General features: G+C 35.6%; 2 protein-coding genes across 4 annotated transcripts in view; both read right to left on the bottom strand.

Annotated features, from left to right (window-relative positions):
* Window positions 1-1,293, bottom strand: part of FHL5 (four and a half LIM domains 5) — a 29,082-nt gene extending 27,789 nt beyond the window's left edge. Inside the window, exons 1-2 of one of the 3 annotated variants that reach the window (XM_040551186.1) lie at window positions 1,054-1,293; window positions 767-913 (exon numbers count right to left, since the gene is read on the bottom strand). The gene's annotated coding sequence lies outside the window, so the exon portion shown is untranslated. The remainder of the gene's footprint in view (window positions 1-766; window positions 914-1,053) is intronic. The other 2 variants (XM_040551188.1, XM_040551185.1) reach the window with 2 other exon arrangements.
* Window positions 1,294-4,498: 3,205 nt separating this feature from the next.
* On the bottom strand, window positions 4,499-27,417 carry UFL1 (UFM1 specific ligase 1). Its single transcript, XM_040551183.1, has 19 exons — window positions 27,219-27,417; window positions 26,458-26,603; window positions 25,765-25,793; window positions 24,933-25,030; window positions 23,969-24,083; window positions 22,670-22,800; window positions 22,049-22,107; window positions 19,533-19,679; window positions 18,155-18,330; window positions 17,314-17,493; window positions 16,815-16,935; window positions 13,935-14,057; window positions 11,459-11,579; window positions 10,652-10,815; window positions 9,058-9,188; window positions 8,835-8,915; window positions 8,017-8,102; window positions 7,348-7,528; window positions 4,499-6,640 (listed from the first exon to the last, which is right to left on the bottom strand). Exons 1-19 carry the CDS (start codon window positions 27,293-27,295, stop codon window positions 6,437-6,439), a joined length of 2,370 nt encoding a protein of 789 aa, XP_040407117.1. The 5' UTR covers window positions 27,296-27,417; the 3' UTR covers window positions 4,499-6,436.
* Window positions 27,418-27,747: the final 330 nt, after the last annotated feature.

The following is a 27,747-nucleotide window of genomic DNA, read 5'->3' as shown; positions in this document are numbered from 1 at the left end:
CCATTACCCGTATTTCTTTTTCAATTCTGCAGTACAGGCACACATTTTCAGAAAAAATACAGCAAGCAGTGGCATAGCCTTTCAATTCCACTCTCTTCAAATTCCAAACCAAGATTATGTTCATAAAACTATGACAGACTGAAGATAAAATAAGTTCTATAGAATTGCAAGATACTACCTGATTTCTGTAACAAGTCAAAATATTTCTGTAAGTACCAGCTTGGAAACTGGTTTTACTTCAAAGAAAATGCAAGAACAATCAATATTAGGCGATGATATTGTTTGTGACTAGAAACAAGTGACTTATCTGAAAAGGCATTATTTAGAAAGTTTTCTTGCAATAGCAAATAGCTATGAAAGCTTGCTAAGAGATGAGAATGATGATTCAAATGTCACAGGAAACAGCACACTCTTTTTGTTGGCTTGTTTTGTGGAGTAAACAAAATTAATCCTCATCTCATTACAAAGGGAACCACAGACAATCTTCCCCTATGTTAATGTGAGCCAATTCATAAAACGAAAACTATTGCATCTGAAAAAAGTGTGGCATCTCTTTCAGTACACAGAATCTTTTTTTTTTTTTTTTTTAAATATGTATAGAATTCTGCATACAATTTAAAGAAGCAGTATCCATGTGAATTAGTTCTGTGTCTGAAGAAAAATACTTCTGCTTCATTTCTCAAAAAGGTAAATTAGTTACCTTGTACAGTACCACATCTAAGTGTTGTCATATAAAGGAATAACGGAAAAGAACCTCAATACTCACATTTGGTTTTAAGCTGCTTCTCCTGGTAACTTGTGCAGCAAAATGAAGAAGAAATAATTACACGTCTGCACAGAAACAAGCATTCATCAAGTCCAAAAGAAACAGAACGCTTTGCCAGAGCTATTTGAGGGTCCCATCAGAATTTGGCTAGATGGAAGAAGGCTGAGGGTCAGTTTGTTTCCCTGAGACCTCATGACATGCAAATAGCTAGCTGCCTCACCACTTAATCAAATCTTATTTATTTTTTTTTTTTTGACATACTCTGTTTACAAATGACAAATACATACCGTGTAGGAGGTTCTTAAAGGAACGTATTTCAGACAGTTGTCAAAACGAAAAAAGGCACTTCTGTTAAAAAAATCAAGAATTAAACCCCCTAATCCGCCAACTGTTTAGCAGAAAATGAAGATATGGATCATCATTCATCTCCGGCTATGCTGTGGTCCATGCAGAATGAGTCCAACAGCCCTCACTTGGGCTTGTAATTCAGAAAAGAAACAGAAAAATCGTGATTACTAACGTATGACTGCTGCGTACAGGAAATGGGCGGGGGGGAGCAGGGAGAAAGACTTCTCCAATTAAAGGAAAGATTTTTTGGGGACCGAGTTGAATTCCTCTAACACTACTAAAGCAATTTCTGGGCTGGAACAACTCGCCTCTCCTCCAGCACGCAGGAAGTTGTGCATACAGCATTACCATTCGTGGTAGGAATGGCCTCGTCGAGGCTATCCCTCAATTTCTCAGTTCTGGCCTACTTCAACTTGCAGCCATCTCTTTTTGTTTGGACACAGGAGGGGCCAGCTAAGTTTTGCAGACAGTCTACTGCATGCACGAAGCACACCGAAGAGCTTGTAAGCAAAGTACTGCATCAGGCTCTGTGCAGCACTTTAATCAATTTTAGCTGAAAGTAAGCATATTGTGTCGATTTAAAAGAGCAGGCTGAAGCTAAGCAGAGTGAAAAAAAACGATGGCTGCTTGTGGTATGAACTACTATTGACCTCCAGGCAGATTTTTCCACCGCCAAGAGCCAATGCATCTGAATCATTTAGTCTATAATGTCAAGTGGGTGGGACCTGCTTCATATCACAGGCAGAAGAAAGAAGGAAGCATTTAAACGTTAAAGATGTATTATGTTCTTTGATAAACTGGCAAATCTGGACAATGCGTTCTGGAGGTTATCTGTGCCTGGGTAGTATCTTGCAATTACGACTGATCATTTGATTGTTATTGCCGAAAATTCATCATTTCCATTTGTGGCTGACTGGTTTGTTAAAACTCTGCACACATTTATTTTGTCTTCCAGTCAAATTGGATTGAACTTTTACCTCCTACTGTACAAACTATAAGCTTTATTTATATCGAGCACTTCAATGCTAATTTTTCAAGCTTGCAATTTTTGTAGATTGAGAAGGAAGACAGCAAGTTAGGCCTGAATGCATGTCCAAAAGGAGAATCATGAATAGTTTCCTCTTGCCTTTACTACCAAAAAGAAAAAAAATCTTAAAGTGCAATTTTTGATCAAGTACATTTTGAAACCCGTAAGTATGAGCAAGACAAAAATATTACCCAAACTGATCTGTCAAAAGACCTAATGAAACTTATAAATAGTTCCAACACAGAAGGTTCTTTCCAGAAAGCACGAAAAGCACAGGAACCTCCTCTAGCCATATTATCTTCCTTAAAACTTCAAAGACCATCCTTTTCAATTTTTTCTAGTCGGAGGGATAATTGCTGTATTAATAGAAGTCTTGCCAAGAGAAGCTCTTAGAAGAAAGTATTTTTGCCAACAGGTGCAAATTGAATACAACGGAACAAAAATTCTGCTTTTTCATATCTCAGTAAGATGATGTCTCATACAGATCTCACATCTTTTCCTGAACTTCCTGAAACAGAAAGCAGCTTATTCTGTGACCACAGATGCAATCTGTCTTGACCTAGCTTCCTCTTCACATTGAGGATTTAGGAGTTCATAAACCAAATGATGTTTCTCTTTAAAAATATCAAATTGCTCTTCCCATCTCAATTTAAAAAACAAAACAAACAACAAAAAAAAAAACACAAGGTAATTCCTTGCTTAAATATTTAAGCATTCCTAAAAAAAAACCACTATCAAATTATTTACTGTTTTCCTGAGAAAACACCTTTGCCTTTTACTGAATATGCTATTATTTGGGCCAGCAGAGAGAAGGAATCCTGCTCTCACAAGTATCCTGTTAATCCCAAAGCTTCAGATCATTACCATTTTCTATGTTTAAAGTACAACCATAATTCAAAATATTTGAGTAGCATGTATTTGGAGGCTCCAGAAATACCCAAGGGAAAAATCACTACATGCCTTATGCTTATACTCCTCCCTAGGCAACCCCTTTTGGCCGCCGCTGGAGAAATGATACTGGGTACACAGACATTTGATCTGACCCAGTACAACCACCCTCATGTTTTCTGTGTAAGTACTAAACTTCCTATTCCGACAACAACAACAACAACAAATCTACCCAGTTCTGTAGAAATTTCCATTTTCCTGGCCTAAGGAAATATAACTGCTATTTAAAAAAGGGAAATCACAGAGCAGCATTTCAGAAGAAGCTTATTCAAAGACCCTAAAAAACCTGTAGTTTACCTGAGCAAGCTGTTAACATGCATTAATCCAGACAACAACCCCCAAATATTAACTATTATTTGGAAACTTGTGCCAATTTTTGTTTCAAAGATGTTGCAAACCAAGAGAACAGGAAAGAAGGCTGTGAGTTCCAGCAGAGCGCCAGTTCACTTATTTCCAGCAGACCTGAAATAACCTGAAATAACCAGCTACAAAAGTCACAATTTGCCACTTAGTAATGGGGAAAAGAAAGGCTACTGCTGAGAAAGATATTTTTCCACCTACAGTTAATGCACCTACTCCAATTTGCTGAGAGCAGCAAATGAGACTATGAAAAGCCTGTTTATAAATGTTTGTACGTATGTACATGTATTCACAGAAGCTATAATGGTGGTGTTTAAGGTGAAGGACACAAGAGGCTTACACTAAATACTTAAAGCCAAAGTAAGTGTTGATTTGTATATTGTGCATCCCCTTCCATTTTCCTAGATATGCCAATAGGCACTTCTGTTTTGTGAACTGAACCTCTAAGACAAAAATACTCTTACACTCACATACACAGAACCATGGAGTCATTAAGGTTGGAAAAGACCTCCAAGATCATCTGGTCTAACCATCACCCTACTACCAATGTCACCCACTAAACTATGTCCCTAAGCACCAAGTCCAACCTTTAATTTATCATAGGGAGAGGGTAAAACCCACAAATTAGCATAATATTCAGGAAATTATAAATATTCTTTTTCCCTCTCTTTCAAGATATGTCTACTTCATAAACTAAAGACTGGTTTTCCATATCTAAGAGACAACAGAAGTATCTGTGGGAAGGTTTTCCAACCTGTGTGTCCTAGAATTCTTAGTAACCATAAAAGACCTCTGAATTTTAGTGGCTTTTTCTCATCTACTTAGAAGAATACACATATTTTTATAATTCTTATAATAATGGCTACCATATAGCAACTCTAATGCATGATTTAGTAGATTTTATAAGTTATTATTCCAGCATAAAACAGAATCAAACAAAAACACAGGGACACTCAAAGCAGCATGTTAAATAAAACAGTGCATATAACTGACTGCTGTTTGAAAGCTGCAAGTTGCAAGATCATCAACCATTGGTTAAGTCAACAAAATGCATTTTAAATACTTCATCATTTAATGTTATTAAAATAATTTCATATTTGCATACAGAATGTCATATAGCATACTATTTACAAAATAGATCCATGTTATATAAAATCGTTTACATTCAGTATAGGAAAATTGCAATTATTCTGGCTAAATAACAACAAATCAAGCCTATTCACTGTACGCAAACTTTTTCTTAAACAAAGCTAAACAGCCAGAACACTACTTTTCTCTTATTCCTCACTGTCCTTTATTGTCATCTAAGATAGCCTCCATCCAAAGAAAAAGAAACAACTACCTTTGCTTCTGCCTTACAACCAGCACACTGCTTTTGTCTTACAGTGGGTAAAAGATCAGAATTATGATGTGAATGTCATTAAATATAACGTACTTTTATAATTTTTACCTTATCAAAATTAACTCAACCTTGGTTAATCTGAGTTTCCATAAGTGACCTCATCAACTTTTTGTTGTTCTAATTTCAGGCTTTTAGATAATTTTGATTAAGCATGTAGAATACATGAATGGTATTTGTTTTGCTGAAAAACACAGTATTTAAACAAAGTAGGACTTGCACAGAATATATTTGCTTTCTTTCATCATCAAAGAATTTTGGAAAGTATGGGTGAACAACTTTTTCAGTGAAAAGTATGCTTTCTTGTCTTAGTACTCAAATTTGATTTTATGCAAAAACCTGGAATTATACACGTGAAACCAATAGGTCTTACTGAAGTAATATAAAGCTAAGAAGGATCTGATACAACCAAAATATTTCTGGTTTGAAACCGATCTTATTTTAAGTACAAATTAGAAAATAATTTGACATAGTGTTATGACAAGTTTTATGTCATAAATAGTGGCAGAACTCTAATTTATTTAATGTACACATTTTCTGCTTTCCTGAATACATAAAGTACTTGTGAAAATAAGGCAGGTAAAACACTTGAGGGAAACACTTTTAACAATATTTAGCTATTTCAGGTTAGAAAAACAAATTTCAGTCCATAACGTTTATGTAAAAATATCTTTAAAGTTACCTTTGAAATTTTTTTTAAGGAACTCAGGGTAAACAGAATACCAGAAGTTCCCTTAAGGCAGCTGCCAGAATGCAAGCATGTGCTTCAAACTGCGAAGGGAACTGGGCTGAGAAATCAACAAGACTAAATAACATGTAGTATGTTAAATACAGAAGGTGCAACATTATTTCTCCACCCTCAAAATATCAGTGCAAAAGGTTATTGCCTCTTCTGTCCCAGTTACAAGTTTTAAATGAGCTGCTATTACGGATGTTAATACACGAATAGTATGGGTGTGCTGATTTTTGAAAGGTTTCAGTACCTTTAGAAACTCACATTAATACTGAGTCACTTAAGTTTAGGAATATAAACTTGTACTCAGTGTTTTTACTCTTGCGGTTTAGTGGACAGAAGCTGCAAATATCCAGCTTGATATCAAAAAGTAAATATGGCTTTTCATTTGTACACCATTTATAGCAGTATTATCATTTCAAAACTAGTCTTTGAGATTGATACATACGCTTATATAAACTTATATGCGATCCTTGTATCACTATAAATCCAAATCAGAAGAGCATAACTAGAAGCATGTAACAGAATAGTGTTATATGAAAAATAACCATTTCTTGAGGTCTCATATGAAGTCGCCAATTAAAAAAGCAGTGTTTTCATACCCAAAGTGCCCACAGTTGCACTCTGTCACACCTACATCTAATGCATTACTATGCGTGTTACAGGTATGATGCAGTAGTACATAAACAAAAGTCTATTTGTCACTATCACACAACAGCTCTGTACCCTGGCTGTGATTTGCGAGAAGCCAAATATTAAAAGGTTTTCAAGCATTTTCTCCCATCCTTCCCCTCAGGATAAAAAAAAAAATAAATTCTGACTATATCACGGATGTGGATGTACTCAATAATCATTTTATTCCTCTGTTACAGACGATTTTCTAGGTCTGAGAACAAGATCTTTGATAGAGGTAGTGATTTCCTGGAGCTCTTTCCGAATGGCATCTGCTCCTTCGTCCTCTTCTGTTTTGTCACTGTCCCCCTGTTCAGTCTTCTTAGTCTGACTGATCAATTGTTTCACTACTAATCCCTGGTATTTGACTAACAGAGAATGCTGATCCTGAGGGAAAAAAAAAAAAGCACAACAAAAAGAAATGTCAACATTACGGAGAAGATACACAAACTTTTAATTAATTGAAGAATAAATGTTAAAACAATAAACATTCTTCCATTCTTATCTAACGGAGGTTAGTGACGCATCTATTTCCATCAAGGTATTTTGCTACCTAACCTAAATTCCATGAAACAGGTAGAAAAATGAAAGTATTTCCATGCTGAGGGAACAGGACAATTAACCACTGAAGCAGTAAAGCAATGCAGTCAGTAAACACCATTATTTTTGGCTGATTAGATGTAGAATTTGAAACTTTTTATTTTTGAAGAGGTACATCTTTCCTAAAACTGAATCAGAAAAGTTCAAAAACATTCACGCTCTAGGTAGGAGAAAAGAGAGTTTTAAGAATTTTCATTGATTTATAACATTCCATAATGGACAGCTGACTCTACAGACAAAGGCAAAAGCTACAGAACAGACTGATGACAGATGGATTTTTAATTTTATTTAAAAAATGTTGAAAAGAGATTCCTGAAACGATATGCTTGAATAGAAACACAGATCAGACAAACTGCATATTCTGCACATAAAGATTAGACATGAAAAGCAAAGGTGCTAGTGTTATATAGCAGGAGGAGTCAGTATGAGGCACAACTCTTATGTTTAGTCATAGAAAAAATGTGCTTTCCCGCTAAAAGGCTAGAAAGGAATACCTCTGGGATCTTGCCGCTTAGGAAATTAATGATCTGTGGTACAGATCTCCCTGGTGCATGAAGCATACAGTGGGTCGAAAACTGAAATAACAGTACTGATGTCAGGTGCAGAACAAGAGCCGGATCTTCTGTTACTTTTAGCTGTTCAATCAGAGCTTGTCTATGCTGAAACAAGACTTGCCTAAGAAACAGGAATGTATTAGATTAAAATATGTTTCCCATTCTGTCTCATAATAATCCAAATAGACTCTAAAGCTCTTCTAACATTAATAATGCTATTTTCTCCTCTGATCGACCAGTTCTTGATATGAAACTCCACACTGAAAGGAAATAATAATAATAATAATAATAATAATGAAAAAAAAAAAAAAACGAACAAACAAGAAGCCCTGGTGTAGCTCAGATTTTGAAAAACTCCCTAGTGAACCTACACTGCTATGTTGTAGTAACCAGTCAGCCAAGCATGTTAGGTAAATACAAACTCTCCTCTCTGCCTTCTCCCACGGAATTAGGGCTGCCTTCCTTTGTATTTTACAGTTAAACAGTTTGGAAAGAAAGATTGCCTCTTACACATTCTGCGTGACTGCTACCAAACTAACCATCTGACACTTGTGCATCAACAAAGCTACATTTCACACAGTGTAAACAGAATAAATAAAATTAAGGTACCTTTCTTTCTTTTTGTCTCCTTTTTTCACCATAATATCACAAATATCTGCTGCAGAATCAAGGTATGAAAGGAAATCTTCTAAACTCTATTAAAAAAAAGTAATAATCTGTTTTAGCAGGTTACAAAATAAGCTAATTACTGTTCATAATTAATCGCCCAAACAGATGACAATGAATACACTTGGAATAAACTATGGTAGGAAAAAAAAAAGTATTTAATAAAAATTAAGTTTATCTTCCAATAGTTCATGTATTTAAATACAAAAACTGTATTGTAATGTTAGTCTTAGAAATGAAATACTAAAAAGGAATTCATTCTACAGTTCTCTATAGACTTTTCTTCTTTAAGAATGGCCTTTTGCATATAAGAAATAATAAATTGCGTTCCTTTATACTTCGACTGCCATAATCTGTTTTTTATTTTATTATTTTAAGTACTCAGGAATACTAGTTAAAGAATACATGGGAGAACATCAGGAGCTTCAGGAAGTAAATTCAAGAAACATCGATCACTTTAAACTGCAGATTCAGCTTTTGTTTTTCTCATCTATGCATAAAAGATACACTAGAGTCCATCTGGAAGCAAACAGCCAGGTGACCATCAGTATCATAATGTAAGATCACCTTTTCACCTCTTAAAATTCACAGATATGAAAATGTACTTACTCTCACTGACTTACATACATTCAAAAGATGACTTTGCCTTCAGCATTTAAAGCAGCAGCACCATATGTACTACACTATGTCTTTCAGCTGTTTATTAACATAGTATCACCAGAACAGAAAATCTGAGCTCAAAACATTCTGGAATACTTTACCTTGCCATTCAGAGAAGTATGCAGTTTAGTTAAAGGACCTTTGGTGTCTTCTGGCAATTTACCTAAAATCTTGGTCCTGACCTGTATGAGAGAAGATTGGAAACAATCTGCAATACGAATTACTATTTTAACTGTAGGCATATTTAAACAGAAGATAATTAAATATTAAATAAATATCACTGATCTACTTGAGACTGGCAAAAAGGAACTGATCGCTGCATACCTCACTTGTGATGGCAGAATAATTTTCTGTTGTCATCATTGAATCAGATGCTAGGAAGTTGAAAATAAGATTTGTAATGTCTGTACAGACAGTCTTCAACAGGTGCTTGACAAGGTTAGTCTGAGTTTCATCTGTTTAAAAAAAAATAAGATTAAAAGTGGGAAAGTAACTTATTACAGCTGATTCATATGAAGAGTTATCACAACACTTCCTAAATCATGGACTCTATCAACCCAGAGTAGTACAAGAAAGTTATCTAGATACGTGAAGAGAATCTTCCCCCATTTACAGTTCCTCATTCCTCAGTGAAAATGTGGACTTTCAGGTCTGTGAGAGCGTTTGAATGCACAGTTAGTACTTCAAAGGTGTATCTGTATGAACAAGAACTACTAATGAACAAACACAATGTTGATTCTACCAATCAACAAGTAGAAGTATGAAAAAGAAAAGTCAACAAGACAAGCAGTTACATGAGCAGGCATGTGACATAAGACTGAAATAGCAGAATTTTAGGAAAAAAAGAACCAGTGTACAAGAACAAAGGCTAATGGGAAATAACTAAATTTATTTCAAAACACATTTGAAATACAAGTATACAAAACAAAATACAAAAAACAAAAAAATATAACAAAAATATAACAAAAAAATACAAAATACAAAAAATACAAAAAATACAAAGTATACAAAACAAATGCAAAACAAATACATTTATTTGTTTTGTGTGCATTAATATTTTCTTTTGCTGTAGCTTTCCACAGGGAAAGTTTCAAAGAAAACTCAGAGCACAGAATCTTGGAAACATTTACAGCATTAGGAAAATGCTGTATATATATATATATATCTATATCTATACACATACATAAAAATAACATACATCTAATTTACATATATTATACATAAACACATTATATATATACATATTTTATACATACATACATATATATATTGTATATGTATATGTATATATACAAATATATATATATATATATATATATATATGAACAGGGATTGGCCTGTTAGTAACTCAGCACTTCTGTTTCCAACCAATTTAAAAAAAAAAAGCCACAAGTCTTTGCTTGTAACAGAAGTCCTTTCTGTAACAAAATATAGGTAGCTAAAGAAGACACATTACAGAGTAACCCACTGCAAAATGAATCTACACCTTTTTGAAAATGTACTTACAAGGAGAGGTTACTTTCAATACAAACCAAAAGAAGGTTGAGAGGGGAGTTCTCAAGAGTCAGGTGCTATTCAGTGTTTTCACTAGTTACAGGGGTGACAGAGTGAAGTCAGTTAAAAAAATAGTAGAGAGAATAAAAACTGAAAAGGGACACAAACACTTTGGAAGAAAGGACAAGAATACACAGTGACCTGGACAGAACAAAGACTGTGGATATGAAATAAAGAGAATGTGTTTCAGTAAGTGTGCAAAGCAGTGCACTCCTGCAGGAGGTCAGTTTTAGACATTATAAATACATCCCTAAGTTTTCATTTTCTTAAAACTGTTGCTCTTCTTTGACTCTGAATGTAGATTCTGGAATAAATTCAACATCCTTGAAGGAGTGCATTCATTTTAACTATATATTTATTATACCTGTGAAATGCTTTGTTCCCTTTTCAAATAACCGAATGTTGTTGTACAAGTTTGAGAATTCTTCCTGCAAGTCCTTCATAGTCTGTCTTCTGCTAGCTCCAGAGGAAGATGTTGAAGACGTAAAAACGGAACGCACAACTTCTTGATAACTTTTTGTTAGAGGTCTTAGAACAGGGAAGATGAGGGAGAAAAAAAAAAAAGAGTATTAAGCAAAGTGTAAAAATGTTGAAGGTTTTTCCAAACATACCAATAGAGAAAGCTATGTCACGACAGACTGAGTGGGACTTAAAAGCCACAGAATGATGATATAAAGCAAGCCCATAAGGGGCTCTTACGGTCTTCTCATGTCCTTTTTGCCCAGAACACATACACTTCTCTCTCTCTCTCTCATGGAACATCTTTTAAAATAGATTATTCATCTTTGCTGACCTAGCTTACCATCCAGTTACACAAGTGCCAGTAGTGCCACAAAGGACAGGGGACATACAAGAGCTGTACACAAGATGGCACTGGTGAAATCCCAACACAGAACAGTGTAAGGGTGTGGAAATGCAACCGTGACCCTGAAATCTCTTCCTGACATAGGACACAGAACTTCCTACAGCTTGGCAGAAGCATTATTTCTCATTACTGTGACAGTACAGCTTTCTAATACTAAAGGAAGTATATAATACAGAGCTGTACAGAAAGAGAATATTGATTCACTTCCATCAGTTTTTTTTTTTCTAACAAGAAAACAGAATCAAGAGAAGATTCATCTGAAATGAATCACAGACTTTCTAACTCTGTTTGAATTACAGAAGTTACCTTATTAGATGTTCAGCAAGTTCTGTAATAAGCTCCTCAGGGCAGTCTTGCATATGGGTCTTTAAAACATCCTGAATTTCCTCTTGGGTCATGAAAGGGAACTCCAGATGCTTATTCCTATCTGTAGTAGCCATAAACAACATTCATTGTCAAAACTTTATACTTAACATTGCTTTAGTTACTCTGTGGCATGAGACATTGAAACACCTCAAAGTTCAAACCTCCTCAGAAGAAATACATTACCAACAACGCAAAGAAAAGGATGACTATAGATGACAATAAAATTTTGTACATATGAAAAATTGATGAAATCTCCATTTTGATCACAGTTATTTTCTGTCACGGACAACTTAAGAAATACACAAAAACATTTTGGTAGAAGATTTCAAACTGCCTGGCCCATATATTAGTTCAGGAAGGATGACGTCACCAAGACCAAACAGATTTTTTTTAAATGTCAAAACTGAATAGAACATTATTACTTGAGGCATTTCACAAGATATTTTTTTAAACCCAGTTAGTAATGTAGACAATCATATAACAGAGAGTATCCTCAACTTGAGGTTATAGTTCAGGATTACATAAAATTTCAGACGGGATATAGCAAGAAAATTAAACCAGACTAGAAATTCTGGTATTTTCTGGTATTAAGACCACTTTCTATGCTGCTTGTAAATGCATATAAATTATTGCATCTGTATTTTTTTGGGGGGCAATATATTAGGTTCATCTGCATGCTGCAGATGTTAGTTTTTACATATAAGAATGAGATCAGGATGATGACGGGGAACTGGAAAAGCACAGGCATTACATATTCCAGCTGCAAGATAAAATAGGGTTATTCTGCACATAAGGTAACTGAATGAAAGGAAATCAATGATTCTCCCAATTGTGCTACAGTAGCAGTGAAGAACATACAAGACTATATAAAACAGATGGAAAGGAGACTTAGACCAGTTTTTGGAAGGGTGTTATTTATATTTGAATAGTTACATCTGAATTTATCTTGGGATTTTAGTTCACGAATATGACGACTGAGTATTTTTTTTCTCTCCTGTAAAAGAAGTAACTCACAAATGAAGTTAATCAAACAGCATTCATCACACACTATTTAATTCAGTCTATTTATTACAACACAGCAAAACTAGCAACAACTGTAAAACATGAAAGGTCACACACAAAAAAAGGCTGATTTGACACTGTGTTACTCAGTAACTCATCAATCTGGAAAAATAACTTCATTTATATGTGAATTACAGGAAACTATGAGAGTGGTATCACCCAAAATTAAGATGCTGTGCCTCAAAACTTCAAATATGTTTAAAAGTGTTTTGCAGTCACTATTAGAAGTCTAGATACTACATATAAAATGGAAGCACACATCTGGTACTTGAATTAAATAAGTAATACATAATTATCACTGTTTCATTTACAGCCACTGTTTAATAAAAGTCTAACCACGTAGGCATCTGCTTATGAGGAAGCCTCCATGCTCCTTCTCCTAACAATCGGCAAGGAGAAATGGGCACCAGTAGGGAGTGATTCAAACTCCTCCTATAATACACATCTAAAACCAGTCAGACTGATGGGCCTTCAAAATACCTACTTTCTGCCACTAAAATGTAGGCTTACAAAGGTAACTAGCTCAGATGTAGAAATCTCATTAACACAAGATGAATCTTATTTAAAAATATTAAAACTGTATTTTTATGCTTATGAGGACTAATGTTTAAGTACCGTTTCAATGCTATGATTTATTTAAGTTAACCAAGCTTTGGAACTGGATGAGAACTACTTTATTTATCATAATTCAGCATGGGTTAAGAAACCAACTACAATATCCCTATCACAGAATCACAGCATGGTTGAGGTTGGAAGGGATCTCTGGAGGGTCATCTGGTCCAACCCCTCAGCTCATGCAGGGCCACTCAGAGCTGCTTTCCTAGTACCATGTCCCAATGGCTTTTGAGTATCTCCATGGAAGGACACTCCACAACCTCTCTAGGCAACCTGTGCCAGCACTTCATCATCTGTACAGTAAAGAGCGTTTACTGAACAGATGAAACATGTTGTGTTCCAGTTGGTTCTCACTGCCTCTTGTCCTGGCACTGAGCACCACTTAGAAAAGCCTGGTTCTGTCTTAATTGCACCCTCCCTTTAGGTATTTATATACATTAATATCATCCTGAAATCCAAACCATTTCCTACATAAAATCAAAATTTAAAATTATCTGCTTTATCTTCCATTACTTCGGTTTCTTTTTCAAAGACTAAGTTATACTATTCAGTGAATATGTCCATTTCACGTAAATAGCAGTATTACATCCATTGATATAATTCTAACTGAATAGTATTCTCATATTCTTTGATATTTTACCTGACCTTACCAACATAGTGTGGAAATCAAAGATGATGAAAAGCAAGTGATATAAACATGTCTCTATGAATAGACAGTGCCCAAAATAAAATGACGTACCTGTGCTAGTTGTTTGTGACTCTTCATCACTGTCAGCATCCTTCCTTCCTTTCTTCTTGGTTTTCTTAATCTTGATTTCTCTAGCATTACCACCTCCTCCTCCTCTCACACTTCCACTGCCCTCTGGTGGAGAATTACTTGCTTAGTTCACAGTTCTAGCACTTAAAAGTTCACAATATTACAGTAATTTATCTGCAGTACTTGTTAGAAGTTAAATTAAAAAAAAATGAAAAGTCAACCTGACTTGAAAGGTAACCTACAATACATATTCCAGAATACTAGTGTCATAAGTTTCATTCTTAAGAAAAAGAAAAGCATACTGAGTGAAAGCTTCATTTAAGCCAGTGTTACAAATAGACACAAATACTAACCATGTATGCTATTAAAAAAACAAACAAACAACACAATAATGTCTTTTTCCAGATGAAAACAGATGAAATACTAATTTCAATTTTGTAATGGGAGATTTTCTATTGGCTGAAAATAGCATTTTAGTAAACATTTGGCATTTTGTTCAGCGATGCTGAATAACCAAGTTACTCAAAAATATTCCAGATAATGCAACTTTGTTGACTTTAAGAGAAATAATCCTCCATAGTAAGCATTTATCCAAAATATTCTTGAAAATGTGCATTCAATTAACTAGAACACTAATTTTTGTTCAACTGTTCCATTGCTTCACTGTGAAGCAATGAGATGATCCAGTACCGACAAACAACAAATTACTTAGTTCATAGGTGCTGTAACCCACGTATTTACACTGCAGATAGCATCTCAACGTACAAAAATTCCCTCTGCACAGTGTAAGTTGCTTAGCTGTTTGCTCCCTTTTTTATTGCTCGTTCCCTTGTTTTTTGACTTTAAACTCCAGAATAATTAGTTCTATGCATGCACTAAGTCTTAAGAAAGTAATTATTTTTCCAGTTAAATATAAGGTCCAAGGTTTCAAGTTACTATGTTACCTAACAGTACTACCACCATTTGAGAAAAGGAAACACAAGGGCAAGATGCTACTACTTAGAAAGCTAACTGCATAGCATTACTTTACAGGAACAACAAACTTGTCCAGTAGCATCTAGCAGCACATTGTGAGACCTTCTGAGTTTCTGACCTCTCCATAAAACAAGAGTTGATGTTTTTCACAAACTTATTTAAAATGTGACTGCATTCAGCTGAGCAGATACAAACTGTTTGTCAAGTGTGCAATGTATTAGTTATTTTGAAAGCAAGCTACTTTCATCCTGCATTTCACTTGAATAGCCACACTAAAAAGCCACAATCCATAGTCAGGATCTCATTCAGAGAGCAATGAAGAAAGTGAGACTACAACTGGAAAAGAAGTCATAGTTTCTGACAACAGGATGGACTGTAACCTACAGGAAGGATCATTTCTGCAGTGTCCATATATACTTATTTGTAAGAGACTGCTATAAACAGCATTATAAGCGGACAACTGACAATTTATCTTGAAATCACTAAGTACATGGCAGAATCCATATTTGTACCAGTGGCGTTAACACTTAGGCCATGCCAGGTTCCACTTGCACAGCAGACATACCTGCACAGACAAGACGTTAAGGCAATGTGACATCAGCCACATTTTGCCATTATGCAGCAACACCTAATCCTTAAACCATGATTTTGAATGTTGTGAGGTAACACACATAACAATCAATAGAAAAACACTTCAAGGTAGTCTTGCTTATTGTGCAGCATATGTTATCTGTGGATATGAACAAAACTCCAAACGGTACCTGCTCAGTAGAGACTTTAATCCTCAGAAGGCTGGAAACTGAAGTCATTCTATTTATGACAGTTCAATTAAAGTTCAAGCTTCTCTACTTCAGCTATGGCCTAGAAAAATCTGCTGTCTCTTGTGGCAAGAGTAAGTTTAGTTTCCATGCCAACTCAGTCATGGCCTTTTTAAGAGTAGAATCTTATATTTTATTTTTCAGATGAGTATATTCAATTAAGCTAGATGCATCAGTGCTCTAATTCTGTTGCTTTCAATAGCACATAAAACTCTGCATGTGGGTTCAACATCGATTGCTCAGCTGTGCCGTGGCAACACAAGAGTCATGTAAAGTCTCTGGAACTGAAAATACAGTGTTTAGTCCGAAAAATGTTTTAAAAACTAGAAAGATTTCAAAGGGTTTTTAAAACTACATATTTTTATTCTCCCTCAAATTAAAATTTATTCCAAACAGCCACCAGACAAGTGGAGTAAAGCATGGAATTAATTTAACACACAATATACCATAAAGTAAATTGTGTGAAACTCCAAATGACTGTTATGTATGCAAACATAAAATTATTGGCATGGGATTCTCAAAAAAGAAGCATAATATTCTCTCTCAAAAAAAAAAAAAAACACCTTAGTATCTCATTTCTGAAGTTAGACTGAGCGATTTTGGAAGTAATTTCTGAAGACTATTAAGAAATATTTTAATTTTTTTGGATCTCTGAAAGTGTAGAGAGTAAGAGCATATCTGCACTGCGTAGCAAAAAGTGGTACAGATGTATCTGAGCTGGTTCTACAAGACCTCACACACAACTCATTCTTATGTGAATATACCATATACACAAATAAATGAACACGGATTCCATTTCTAGAGCCATGTGCTTTGTACTACTGGACTAACTCAGGATTTCTTTATGGTACTTCATCTGTACTTTGAATCTGAAATGAGTTCTCATGTACATAGCTCAGATACATTCACAACTACAGTATAATCATGACAAGTGGTTGGATTGTTTACTAAATATCTTCAGCAAAGGACTGGAGGAAACTAATGGACTACAAAACAGAATAACTTCATATTTAAGTATTTCTAAAGCTAAACATTTTTTTTTTGCATAAGCAAAACATTGATGTTTTACCTGTTGCCTTCTTTCTTCTTTCATCTTTTTTGTCTTTTTTATTAGCATTTGAATTTTCTAAAACAGAAGCCTGTTTTAAATCTTCTTCAGTGATTAAATGAACAGGGTTATTTTTCATTTCCTACAATGAAGAACATGAACTTAATAGGAAAGATACAGACAGCAACAAAAGATGCATACAGGAATGTTTAAGCCATTTAGCAATTTCAAAGTATACTAATCTAACATGATGCTTTCCAAGAGCAACACATGAAGACACGTTTAGTCTTCTCTCCAAACTCAGTATCTGATCATACTGTTACTGTGATGGTGTTCCGTGAGCAAAACTGGATATACACTAAACTGCACCAACTGCATATGCAAATTCTTTCCTAATTTTTTGCTTGTCTTCTTAAGCTGTATTTCAGATGAGAAGTAAAAAGATGGTAACAGCAAACAGAAAGACAATCAAACTATGTCCAAAACTCAACGTAGCATCTTGACCAATGAAAAACTGTACCTTTTCAGCCTTCTGTTTCATCATATCAGAAAATAGATCAGTACAGCTGCTTAGAAATTTCTCACTGACCACAATGGTGTCACTGAAGACTAAACCTGAAGAGTTTTTGTTCAGAGATCTCATCACTTGTTGAAGCAAAATTCCAGAATCTTCTACCGACAATGAACTTGGCAGAAGAGTCTAGGGTAAAGAACATCAAAGTCATTTACATACAATAGCGTATTCTAGAATGGACAGACATACATGTGTACGGATAAATAGGACTCACAGATTTGCTGTTAGCTACTTAAAATATATTTCACTTATAAAATTAAACTAGTAATTTAAGAGTAAACACTATTTTAAGTCTCCTAACATCCCAAAAACACCACTGCTACATCTGGGAAAAAGCATACCAATTTCTTCAAAATGCAGCTCAAAGTGATAGTCTAAGGCCTAAAATAAGGATTTACCTAGGACAAAATGGCTAATATTCCTTACTGAACACTTACATAAACTTACTGAAATTTACATAAGACTTCAGTTTAAGGCTTTTTCCAAAAGAATACCAAAAAAGATATATTGTTCTCTAGCAAAAAACATTAGCATTAAATTTAAAATGAAAAGTTAGTCTTAGGTGTCTATCAAGTGAATACTGACACGGCCTTCCTTTGCTTTTGTTCAGACCAATGTAAAGGAAAATAAAGTTTTTTTTATTTGTTATGACATTTTGTCTGATTATTTTTGTTTGACAACATGGGATTTACATTAAACATACATGTAGCTTTAATAAAATATCATCTGACACAAAAATAAGACAAAGCAGATAAATCCAACGACAACAACAGAAAGGATCACTTACTGCTACATCTATCCAGGTTCCAGAACTGATGGCTTCTTCTACGGAAGCTTCAACCTGATCCACAATTTCTTGACCAACACAAGCTGTTCTCAGAAATAAGAGTTTTGCGGACTTGTATCTTTTTTTAATGTAGCCTGCTGGGTCAGGGATTCCAAGTCTGTATAACGCATCAAATTCTATAAAACAGTTAGAAATGTGTTAAATTTAAATATCTTCTTATGCTATTCATGCTACTTACAAGATTTATGTAGCAATTTTCTAGAAAAGCAGGAAAAAAAGAATTACGTATAGTTTCTATATGCATAAGTGCAACTTCAAGCTGATGCTGACCTAAAACTTGCTTCAATACAAGCTACAGCTAAACGCAGTCGATAGAAATATGAAGAATAAACCATGGACATGACTTCAGTCCAAGTTTTGGAAAAAATGCTTTTTTCAGATTCTTACACCATTAAATTTATCTTTCCAATGACATCTTCCCAAATTATTCTAACATAGCATTAACAATATTTACAATATGTAAAATGTCAAAATCTTATGTTTTCTAAAATTAACCCAATATACTCGTAGAATTGTTCAGTGCCTCACAAGCAAAGCATTTAAAGCATTTGGCAGTTTAAACTTAGATGTTCTAAAAACATTCAAAGACTTTGATGGATACTCTATTAGTTGAGCAGTATTACGGAAACACTTAAAAGTACTACAGTATGTAGAAAAGTATGTTGAGCCTTTTCAAAATGCAAGACATTTTTCAAAATGCAGGACTAATAAATGGCCCTCTGGGACCATAAGGGTACACTCCCCTTTTTATTCAGGTCCACATTTTCCCACAGCTCCCGTTTTAAAATACCATCACCAGGCATCAGTCAGCTTTAAGTCAGATAGACGTATCTGGATTCAAATAGGACATAAGTATTATCAACTCCAGTTCTGCAAATCTTACTGTGGAAAAGGTTCTTCCTGTGCACTGCATGCTTGGCTATCAGGACAACCAATGGTCAAAGTTTGTTTGCAATCTGGATACCTGACCTAAAATTCCCAACTATGTGGGCCAAATACAACCACCTGAAAAGTCCACCATAAGCAGTCTATTTAAGAAATGTTTCCAGAACAGTAATAGAAGTAGCATTTTTAACACCATTTGTGTGAAATAAAGTTACTGTTTAGCGGTATGGTTCTCTCTGCTGAAATACAGTTCCTTCTGCTGAAGTAACACATAATTATAAGCAAGACAGTCTTTTAAAAGGAGTATCAACTGTACTTATCACCACTTATACTTGCAAGGCTTCACACTAGATAGTACCTATATTAGAGTAAGACTAAACACCTATACTAACTTTAGAAAGATATTTTATCCAAGAGAAAGAAGATTAATTACCTAAGTAACCATTCTGCTTGAAAAAGGAATCCACCCAGTTGCTTTGTGTTCTGGCATAGATGTCTGGAACAAACACAGCCTTATCCTGTTTCCCACCAACCACAGTGCCTTTTAGACGACCAGTGTTAACAAGTTCTTCTAGCACAGCTAAAAGGAAGAAAAACAAGTGAAGCAACATTTTCCATTTTGATGTATCCATTAATCTAAACATAGTAATTATTTTCCCCGTTTTGTTTCTTCTTTTCCCCTTAATTGGTTGTTTTTCTTTTTACTATTAATTGAAAGAAACTAGAGACCAAACTACAAGTGCTTGTTCTAATGAAACATTACCAAGTTCTATCCATTATTTTTAATGCTTCTAAGAATGTCTTGATAAAAGCTCACAAAATCATACAATGTTCTGAAAGAGTGAACCACTACGGCAGGATCAAAAGTCTCTTTATTCAACATAGGTCTGGACAGTTTCAGCCTTTAATTTAAGAAACGCAGTCATAAAAGGCTTGTTCTCTGGGCAGACAATACAATATAAGAGTATTTTATTACTAGTGTTCTCTTTGCATTCACTGTTTGCATGTTAGACAATATGGAAAATAGATCTGAACATACTAAAAAGACATGAAAAATTGCTATCAAAAATGCATAAATGTTAGCACCTATCATACAGTTTACAATGAGTAATTTTACAATTTTACCATCTTTATGGTTTACAATGTTCACAATGTTGCCAGTAATAAACTCCTTGTAACGAACAAATATTGCTTACAAAGAATGTACTGGTATTTGGTAGAACCAAAGTACTAAACCTTTCTTCATGCTAACTATGGCATTTTCATTCCGTTAAAGGCACATGGGAATGTATGATCTGCCTCTTATGAAAAGGGAAAAGCAGAACATAAGTCACTAGGTATATTAAAAAATAAAATAAATCAACTGCTAAGTTCTGCAGCAGTTTTGTCTGGAAGAGGCAAAACTCACAACTGCTACTTTAAAACACATTGCTAATAACGACAAACATAAAAGACAGAGTATAAATAAAGTCATTGAAAAGATATTTTCAAGTTTCCAACATTTGTGGAAAGTTCTAGTGAAACATTACTGAGTTCTATTGATTATTTTAATATTATCAATAATTATCAATTATTTTCCCTGTCTGCGGCAAGGGGGTTCCCTGCTCACGGCAGGGGTGGGTAGAATTAGATGATCATTAAGGTCTCTTCTAATCCAAACCATTTTATGATTCTATGAACTGAAACGTTATCTCTGAAAAATGGATCAAATGAGCTCTGGCAATAAATAAAAAGTTCTTTGAAACTTATGAAACATCAGAGGTAATGAAATACAGTAAGAAGTAAATAAAAAGATGAACTAACTCATTAAAAAAAAAGAGACAGTACTAGAAACACACTTAGCAACTGTGCTGATTGTTGGTGACACGAAAACACTCAAACTTCAATTCAAATTAACATCGTACATGAGCAATACATAATCATGTACTTGCAGAGCCTGTAAAAAGGCTAACTGTATACTGAAATTTGTTGCCTGCTGAAACATTGCTATAATGCAGTTTAGCAGATTTCCCTTTTAACCTACAAACAGTTGGGCAGCACATTCCTAGAAAAAACGAAACCTTAAATTGATTATATGAGAGCAGGGTATTTATATGATTTGATTTAACTGCTAAGATTTTCATTTGTAATGAAGAAGCTTGTAACAAAGCAAGAAGGTAAGCAGAGATTTTCCTGTGGAGCTCAAGCATGCAATGCCCCGAAGGCAAAAAGACTCAAACAGAAGAGAGAGATTAACTTTCATGAGAAGAGATGGAAAACCATTAAAGGATTCTGAACAGCTGCAACACTTGGTCAGCCAACACACAAGACTAATGATGCTTGAAGCATCATCTTGAACAGATGGAGGGGATTCCTGGTGGTCAAAGAAAAGCTGAAATATTAGAAGTGAGAAACAATTAAGTACTGCCTACAAGTTTCAGCAGTTGGATAGGAAATCTTTATGAATTTCTATTTAAAGAGCTGCAGAAAATAAAGGTAAACAGTTTAAGAGTGCTTTATCTCTCAGCATATAAAGACATTTAACTATGACTGTAACAAAAGCTCTGCCTCTGCTATCAGAGAGGAAAGTCAATAAATAAAATCCAGAGCAGTTAATGCTGTTTGGATACATAAAATCTGTCCCCTTTTGTGTGCTTCACTGATAAAATTGCCAGTATCTAAGGGCAAATAACGGAACAGACGACAAAACGAGTACTGTACTTCTTGCATCATCCTGCCCCCAGAGGCATTTCATTACTATATGCTTTCATTGCTTTAGATACAGAGAACATCTCTTCAGTTACAGATAGCACAAAATGTTTAACGCTTTTTATACTAGAGAGAAGCATACTGTTCTTTACTCCAGAATTAGTGGTATATACTAAAATGCTTCTTTGAAAGTGCACTTCTGGTAATGAAGAATCTACGAATTAACTAACGAAAATACAAAACAGTCTGAACGAAACTCACAGTAAAGTAAATGTTCTTGAAATCCATACCGAGTGATCAAGTTACTTATAGGTGTAGGCCTTAGAAAAAAGAAAAACAAAACAATGTGACTAAATGACCTGAAATGGATGTGGAGAATCTAGAAACAAGAGGTTATTCCAGATGGACAAAACTATGTAGTATCTTTGCCCCACTCTGCTACACTGACAATTAACACAGGTTACAAGGTTTTAATTGTAAATTACTATGAAATTATAAGATATAACAGAGCTATGGTAATTACCATAAGTGACATTTTTTCCTTCATGCAAGTTGACACACAAGATTTTTGATCTATTAAGAAACATTTCCTATAGGAATGTGTACTGGGTAGACGTTAATACAAAACTGACTGGGGAGTCGGGGAACGACAGTAAGGATATATATTCTCCAAACAAACAAAAAAACCCCACTGATCCACACCTTCAGTCAAAAAATGTAAATGTGTCTCAGTTATACTTTCCTTGCTCTCCCAGAACTGAACTATACCTAAAGAAAGCTATCCATGAGTTTCTTTTCTTCTTCAGTCTCAAGTGAATTTGGTTTGTAAAGAACTATGGAAAAAAAAAGTTTTAATATGCGGTTGCAGGTGCAGCAATTTACCGAGTAATTGCACTGAAGAGACCACGAATGCGTGCTCGATGCCGGGAAACATAGGCTTCTGTGAAAATCACCCCACGGTTTTCCTGGTCTAGTCGTCCGTGAATAATTCTACCCAAACGCCTGGATAATGCCTGTAAACAGAAGCAGGGATGACTGCTAAAATTGCAGATAAGCAACGTTAAACAAAAACGAATTCAAAAATCTGTATTAACAGATAAGCCAGATAGTTTTGCTGAAAAAGGCAAAATATTCCAAAAGGAGGACTACAATTGGAAATTATTAGATATATTGAGAATGTGTCTAACTATATGTATGTTGATGCCATTGTAGCCCACACTTCAAATCAGGGAATTCAGCTTTCCTAATAATGTTCTCTTCTGTCTGTCTTAAAGGGATTACTATGTATGTATCCAATGTTGACAGAAAACTTTGCAAAAGAAATCCATGTAGTTTGGAGATACACAATCAAAACTAAGTTTTAACCTTTCTATTTATTTTGTATGAACTAGAGGCAGAGAAATTCACTAACCATTTTTTCAAACAGTCAAGAAGTAAATTAGCAACAATAAACACAAAAGAGGTTTTCATAAATGTGCAAAGTGAACTAAGTCTTCAGCATTGCCCAAGAAAGAAGGAGAAACCATACAATAATTTTTAGAAATGTTTTTTGTAGAAGCTAGCCATCTAACAAACATTAGAGGAATTCTGTTCACAAATTAAGAGCCAGCAAGTTGTAATTAATATGACTGCTCACTTAACACGCCACAGAACTACCCTTTGAAAAAAGCATCTTCCAAAAAATATCCAACCTTGACTGAAAGTCCCCGATTCTCCCTAATCCTTTTAAGCACTTAAGATAGTCATTTAAAGAAGTAAATAGTTTTTGTGAATGTCTGACTTCAGATTCAAAAAACTACATTTATTTTACCTTTCTTGAATAAACTGAAAAGTCTCTACCATTGTATTTCTGCCTCCTGACTAGGTAATGAGACTGATGAAGTTACCCTTACATCTCTCTAATATGTCAAACAGTGAAATTTTCAGATCTTCCACTAGTCTAACACATCCTTCTGTTCCTAACACTCAAAAAGACCCTGAAGAAATGTTGCCCAATACTGAAAAGGCAAACATCAATCTCAATCTGTCAATAGCTGTCACACTGCAACCTTTACATAGTAATTCTTTTCTACTTAGAATGACGACCAGCCTGTCACAATTAAAGCCACGGATATTGCAAAGATGACAAAAGAAGGTGAACACAATTGATTCTACGTTTGATAGGTTGGTGGGTTCCATCACCTGTGTCAGGAAGTCTCCTGGAAGGTCATATGCCTTGCAGAGTTCGGATACTGTCACCTGGCCAGTTTCCTGTAGTTTATCATTTATTTCTTCTGCTAATTGGTCTAGGTAACTCCTTATTTAAAATGAAGGGAAAAAATAAGAGATGAAGTTGATGTGAAATTCAAAGTCAACCTGTTATCCACATGCACTTCCGCTGCTGAATTATTAATTGGCCTGGCACTATACCTCGTTCTAGTGCATATTCTCAAAAACAAACTGAAAGTTATTTTACTTGAATAAAAGAGAAAGATGCCAGTGAAAATGTGTTTTTAAAAGCCTTGTAACCAAGGCAGCTAGTATTAAAATTTGTCATTTACCTGCTTGTATGAATCTGCCAAAAAAGAAGAAACAGGAAAACATTTTATGACAATGAGACTTAGAAAAAGGGCTTTAGTAAACATAGTATGTCTTAATTATTTCAAGAGAGCCAGGAACTACACATTCTTTGCCAAGAATAAATCTTGCAATGCAATCAATAATGGAGACAGCCGCATAACAGTATTACTTCAGTGTTTGTTGGTGTGTTGAAAGCCACAAAATAACTCATACGTTTTAGGATTGTGAGGTAAAGCAAGAGGTGGGTGAAAATGAGAGGGTTTGTCAACAGCTGAGGCAGACAGCGAGCCCACAGAACAAATGAGATCTGTCTCCTGAGCACAAAGACATGAAGAAGTAAGAAATAAAACCTCTGAATACTGGGCAGAGACATTCAGAATGCCTTTGCCCCATGGCTTCAGTGAATACCTTCAGACTGGCCTCACTAGCCATTTTGAAAATAAACAAATCACCAAACAGCTGTAATAACAATCAAGAAAAAATGTATTTTGCCTCAGAAACAACAAAGGCTGACTCTCATTGTTAGCCTGTGTTTCAAAAAATAGAAGAGATCTGAGTTATACATGCTGCTCCTGAAAGCACTCACTCATTTATAAGTTGTCCCAGCACAAGCTGAATAGCTTTGTCTGACTTAACGATATCATTAGCTCTGTTTTCAATGTGCAGAAGGTCCACATTTATTATCTAAAAAAAAAAACAAACAGAAACCAAAACTGTTATAAGAATTTTAAATTGAAAACCATTCTTAAACATCGAGCTATTATACTTAAATATTCTTATGTCCTAAGGAAAGCTGCTTTTATTTTTTTCTAGTATTGCATACATATACTGCAAATCTGTGATTTGGAATAAAGCTTCACTGGGCAAAAATACTCTTTGCAACTGTGACAAGGTTAATAGAAAGCTATGCAATACAAAATTGCAGAAAGCTATGAATAGAAAATACTAAATTGTCTTTCAGAAAGGTTTTCTGATTCTAAGTAATTTTTCTCTAGCCAGAAGGGAAAATTAGTCACAGAGGAAGACTACTGGAGGATAAAGGTTAGTGGAGACAAGAGATTAATGTAGGAAGAGGGAAGATCCAAAAAGGCATGCAAAGTTAATTATGCATGCTCCTGCAGTTTTAGATTTAAATGGGAAACAATTCTTTTTTCCCCTTAGTCTGCAAAGGAGGAGTCCACAAAAAATCTGTATATTTTGGTGCTGATTTCACAGATCACAGAGTATCTGTAAGTACAAAGGAACTCTACATAAAACAGTAAACGGATGCGTTAAATGATCTGCAGTACTCTGACAAAGGCTACCAGCTCATCATAAACTGTTCTCCTATTAAAAAATGAGTGTGACTGATGAAGTCCACATTTACAACAGACATGATAAAAAAGGAAGAATATACTTTCCTATTACTAAAAAGTTACCTGTTGCAAGTCAACAATGTTTACTCGACCTTCAAAAAAAAGTACAAACATACTTTTAGTATATAAAACATATTTAAACAGGTTTAAAATACAGCATAGTCCATTGTGTACAGAACACTTTACTACTTTGTAGACCAATTAAACCAATTTCAGCTTCAAATATTGACAAATCACAGAAATCACTGATGGTAAGTGCAAGATATCCCATGCTGTTCTACACTATGGCTTTGCTAACAATCCAATACAGAAACCCCAGAAATAAAAATCACAGAGGCTGTCAAGCTTCTTACCTTTGTATGATGCTACTGTCAAACATCAGCAACAGTAATTTAAAAACATTATTATTACAATTAATGATGTGAACAGAGAATGGTTTTGAAATTCTGAGTCCTGGGCAAACATCCGGACCAGATACTAAAATGCAAAATTCCCTTCAAGTGGGTTAGTAAACCATTTCCACTTCAGAAATTCTACATAGGCAAAAAAGAATCAAGTAACATCTTGATATGCTTAGTTAAAAACCTAATACAGATTTGAAATGAAAAACTAAACAAACAAATTCACATGTAGATGAAGCAAGAGGGAGCATGATCGCTTTTTTGAAACATTATGGGTACTGAAGAAAACTATCAAATTCGTTCTGTAGCCTTCAATATTAACTTCCAAGAAGAGGAAAGCAGATGTGACACTTACCACCACAAACATGAAGCTCATCCCGGATCTCCCTACTAATCTGTGCTGGCGTGACATACTCTTTTCCATCCAGTGTATGCACTACTTCCAACTGCTTTTCTGCGATCAGTTTAGTGACAATTTCTATACAGTTCCGTTCTGACAACCTATCAACAGCATAAAGCGCAATCGGTTATTCCAAGCACTCGCTAACTTCAAATGCGCGTTTTAAAAATACTCAACAGAGGGAATAAATTGATTACTTGCTGTTCTCTGCATTAAATACTTTTTATGACAGTCACTTTGTGTTCCTACTTTTCTGATGCCCCACAACTCACCCACATAGCGTTTTGTGTGCGAGTCATTGCTGGGAGGTGATTTCCACTGCCCAACAGCTGTCAGCCCCTTTCGCAGTAGGATTGCACCTTTCTGTGAACGCAGGCAGGGCTGCGCTTACAGGCTTTGTTTACTACCCTTATACACTTCTTTATTATTTCCTATTTTATTTGTTTATTTTTAATATAATCGAGTTCTGGGCCACAATCTCAATTACCCAACGACTGCGGACGGATCAGAGCGCTGGGCCCGAGGACGTTTACCGGCTGGGCCTCAGTGTCTCTCGTGGACCTAAATACAACCCTGGGGACCCCCACCCCCAGAACCCCAACACCCCCACCCCAAACCTCCCCCCCGCCGTGCTGCCGGGCCCGGGGGGAGGCCGTGGGGCGAGGCTCGGGGCCCTGCCGGCGGCGGGCTGCGGGCACCGGCGCGGCCCCGCTCACCTCTGGGCAACCTCGGCGAACTGCGCCCGCTGGAAGTCGGCGGCCAGGCGCCGGATCTCCTCCCAGGCGGCCGCCATGGCCGCCCTCCCCTTCCACGTCGGCCCAGCGGGGCGAGCTACGGGCAGCCAGCGTGGACAAAGCTCCTCGACGCACCCCCCCGCCGGCCGCCCACAGCGCCCCCTCCCGGCCCGGCTGCCCCCGGTCTGCGGGGTTACATTTATTTATTTATTATTTATTTATTTATTTATTTATTTATTTATTTATTTATTTTTGAGCGCGGAGAGTGTAAATTAAACTTGGTTTAATGCGCGAGCCAGGGTTTTGGGGTGTTTGTGGGAACGTTTATGGAATTAGATGAACGACACTACTGAAAAATTTGGGGAGGCTCAGACTGGTGTGTGAGGCACACAGCCTGTACAGCTGCTCAGTTGCAACTCCGTCAGGCAGTGAGCCCAATTTGTGTGGCTGCTGAAACAGCGGCCAACCACGCATTTTAAGGGCCCCTTCTGCCCTTATGTGGCATCGATTT

Source organism: Cygnus olor, chromosome 3, assembly GCF_009769625.2.
Source record: "Cygnus olor isolate bCygOlo1 chromosome 3, bCygOlo1.pri.v2, whole genome shotgun sequence".
Classification (NCBI taxonomy): Eukaryota; Metazoa; Chordata; class Aves; order Anseriformes; family Anatidae; genus Cygnus; species Cygnus olor.
This window is presented reverse-complemented; position numbering and strand designations above follow the sequence as displayed.

Coding starts and splice junctions, on each gene's coding strand:
- UFL1 (XM_040551183.1), bottom strand. CDS start 27,295: ATGGCGGCCGCCTGGGAGGAGATCCGGCGCCTGGCCGCCGACTTCCAG. Junction 26,604..27,218: donor TTCGCCGAGGTTGCCCAGAG/GTGAGCGGGGCC, acceptor TGCTGTTGATAG/GTTGTCAGAACGGAACTGTA. Junction 24,084..24,932: donor CTGGGACAACTTATAAATGA/GTGAGTGCTTTC, acceptor ATTTTAAATAAG/GAGTTACCTAGACCAATTAG.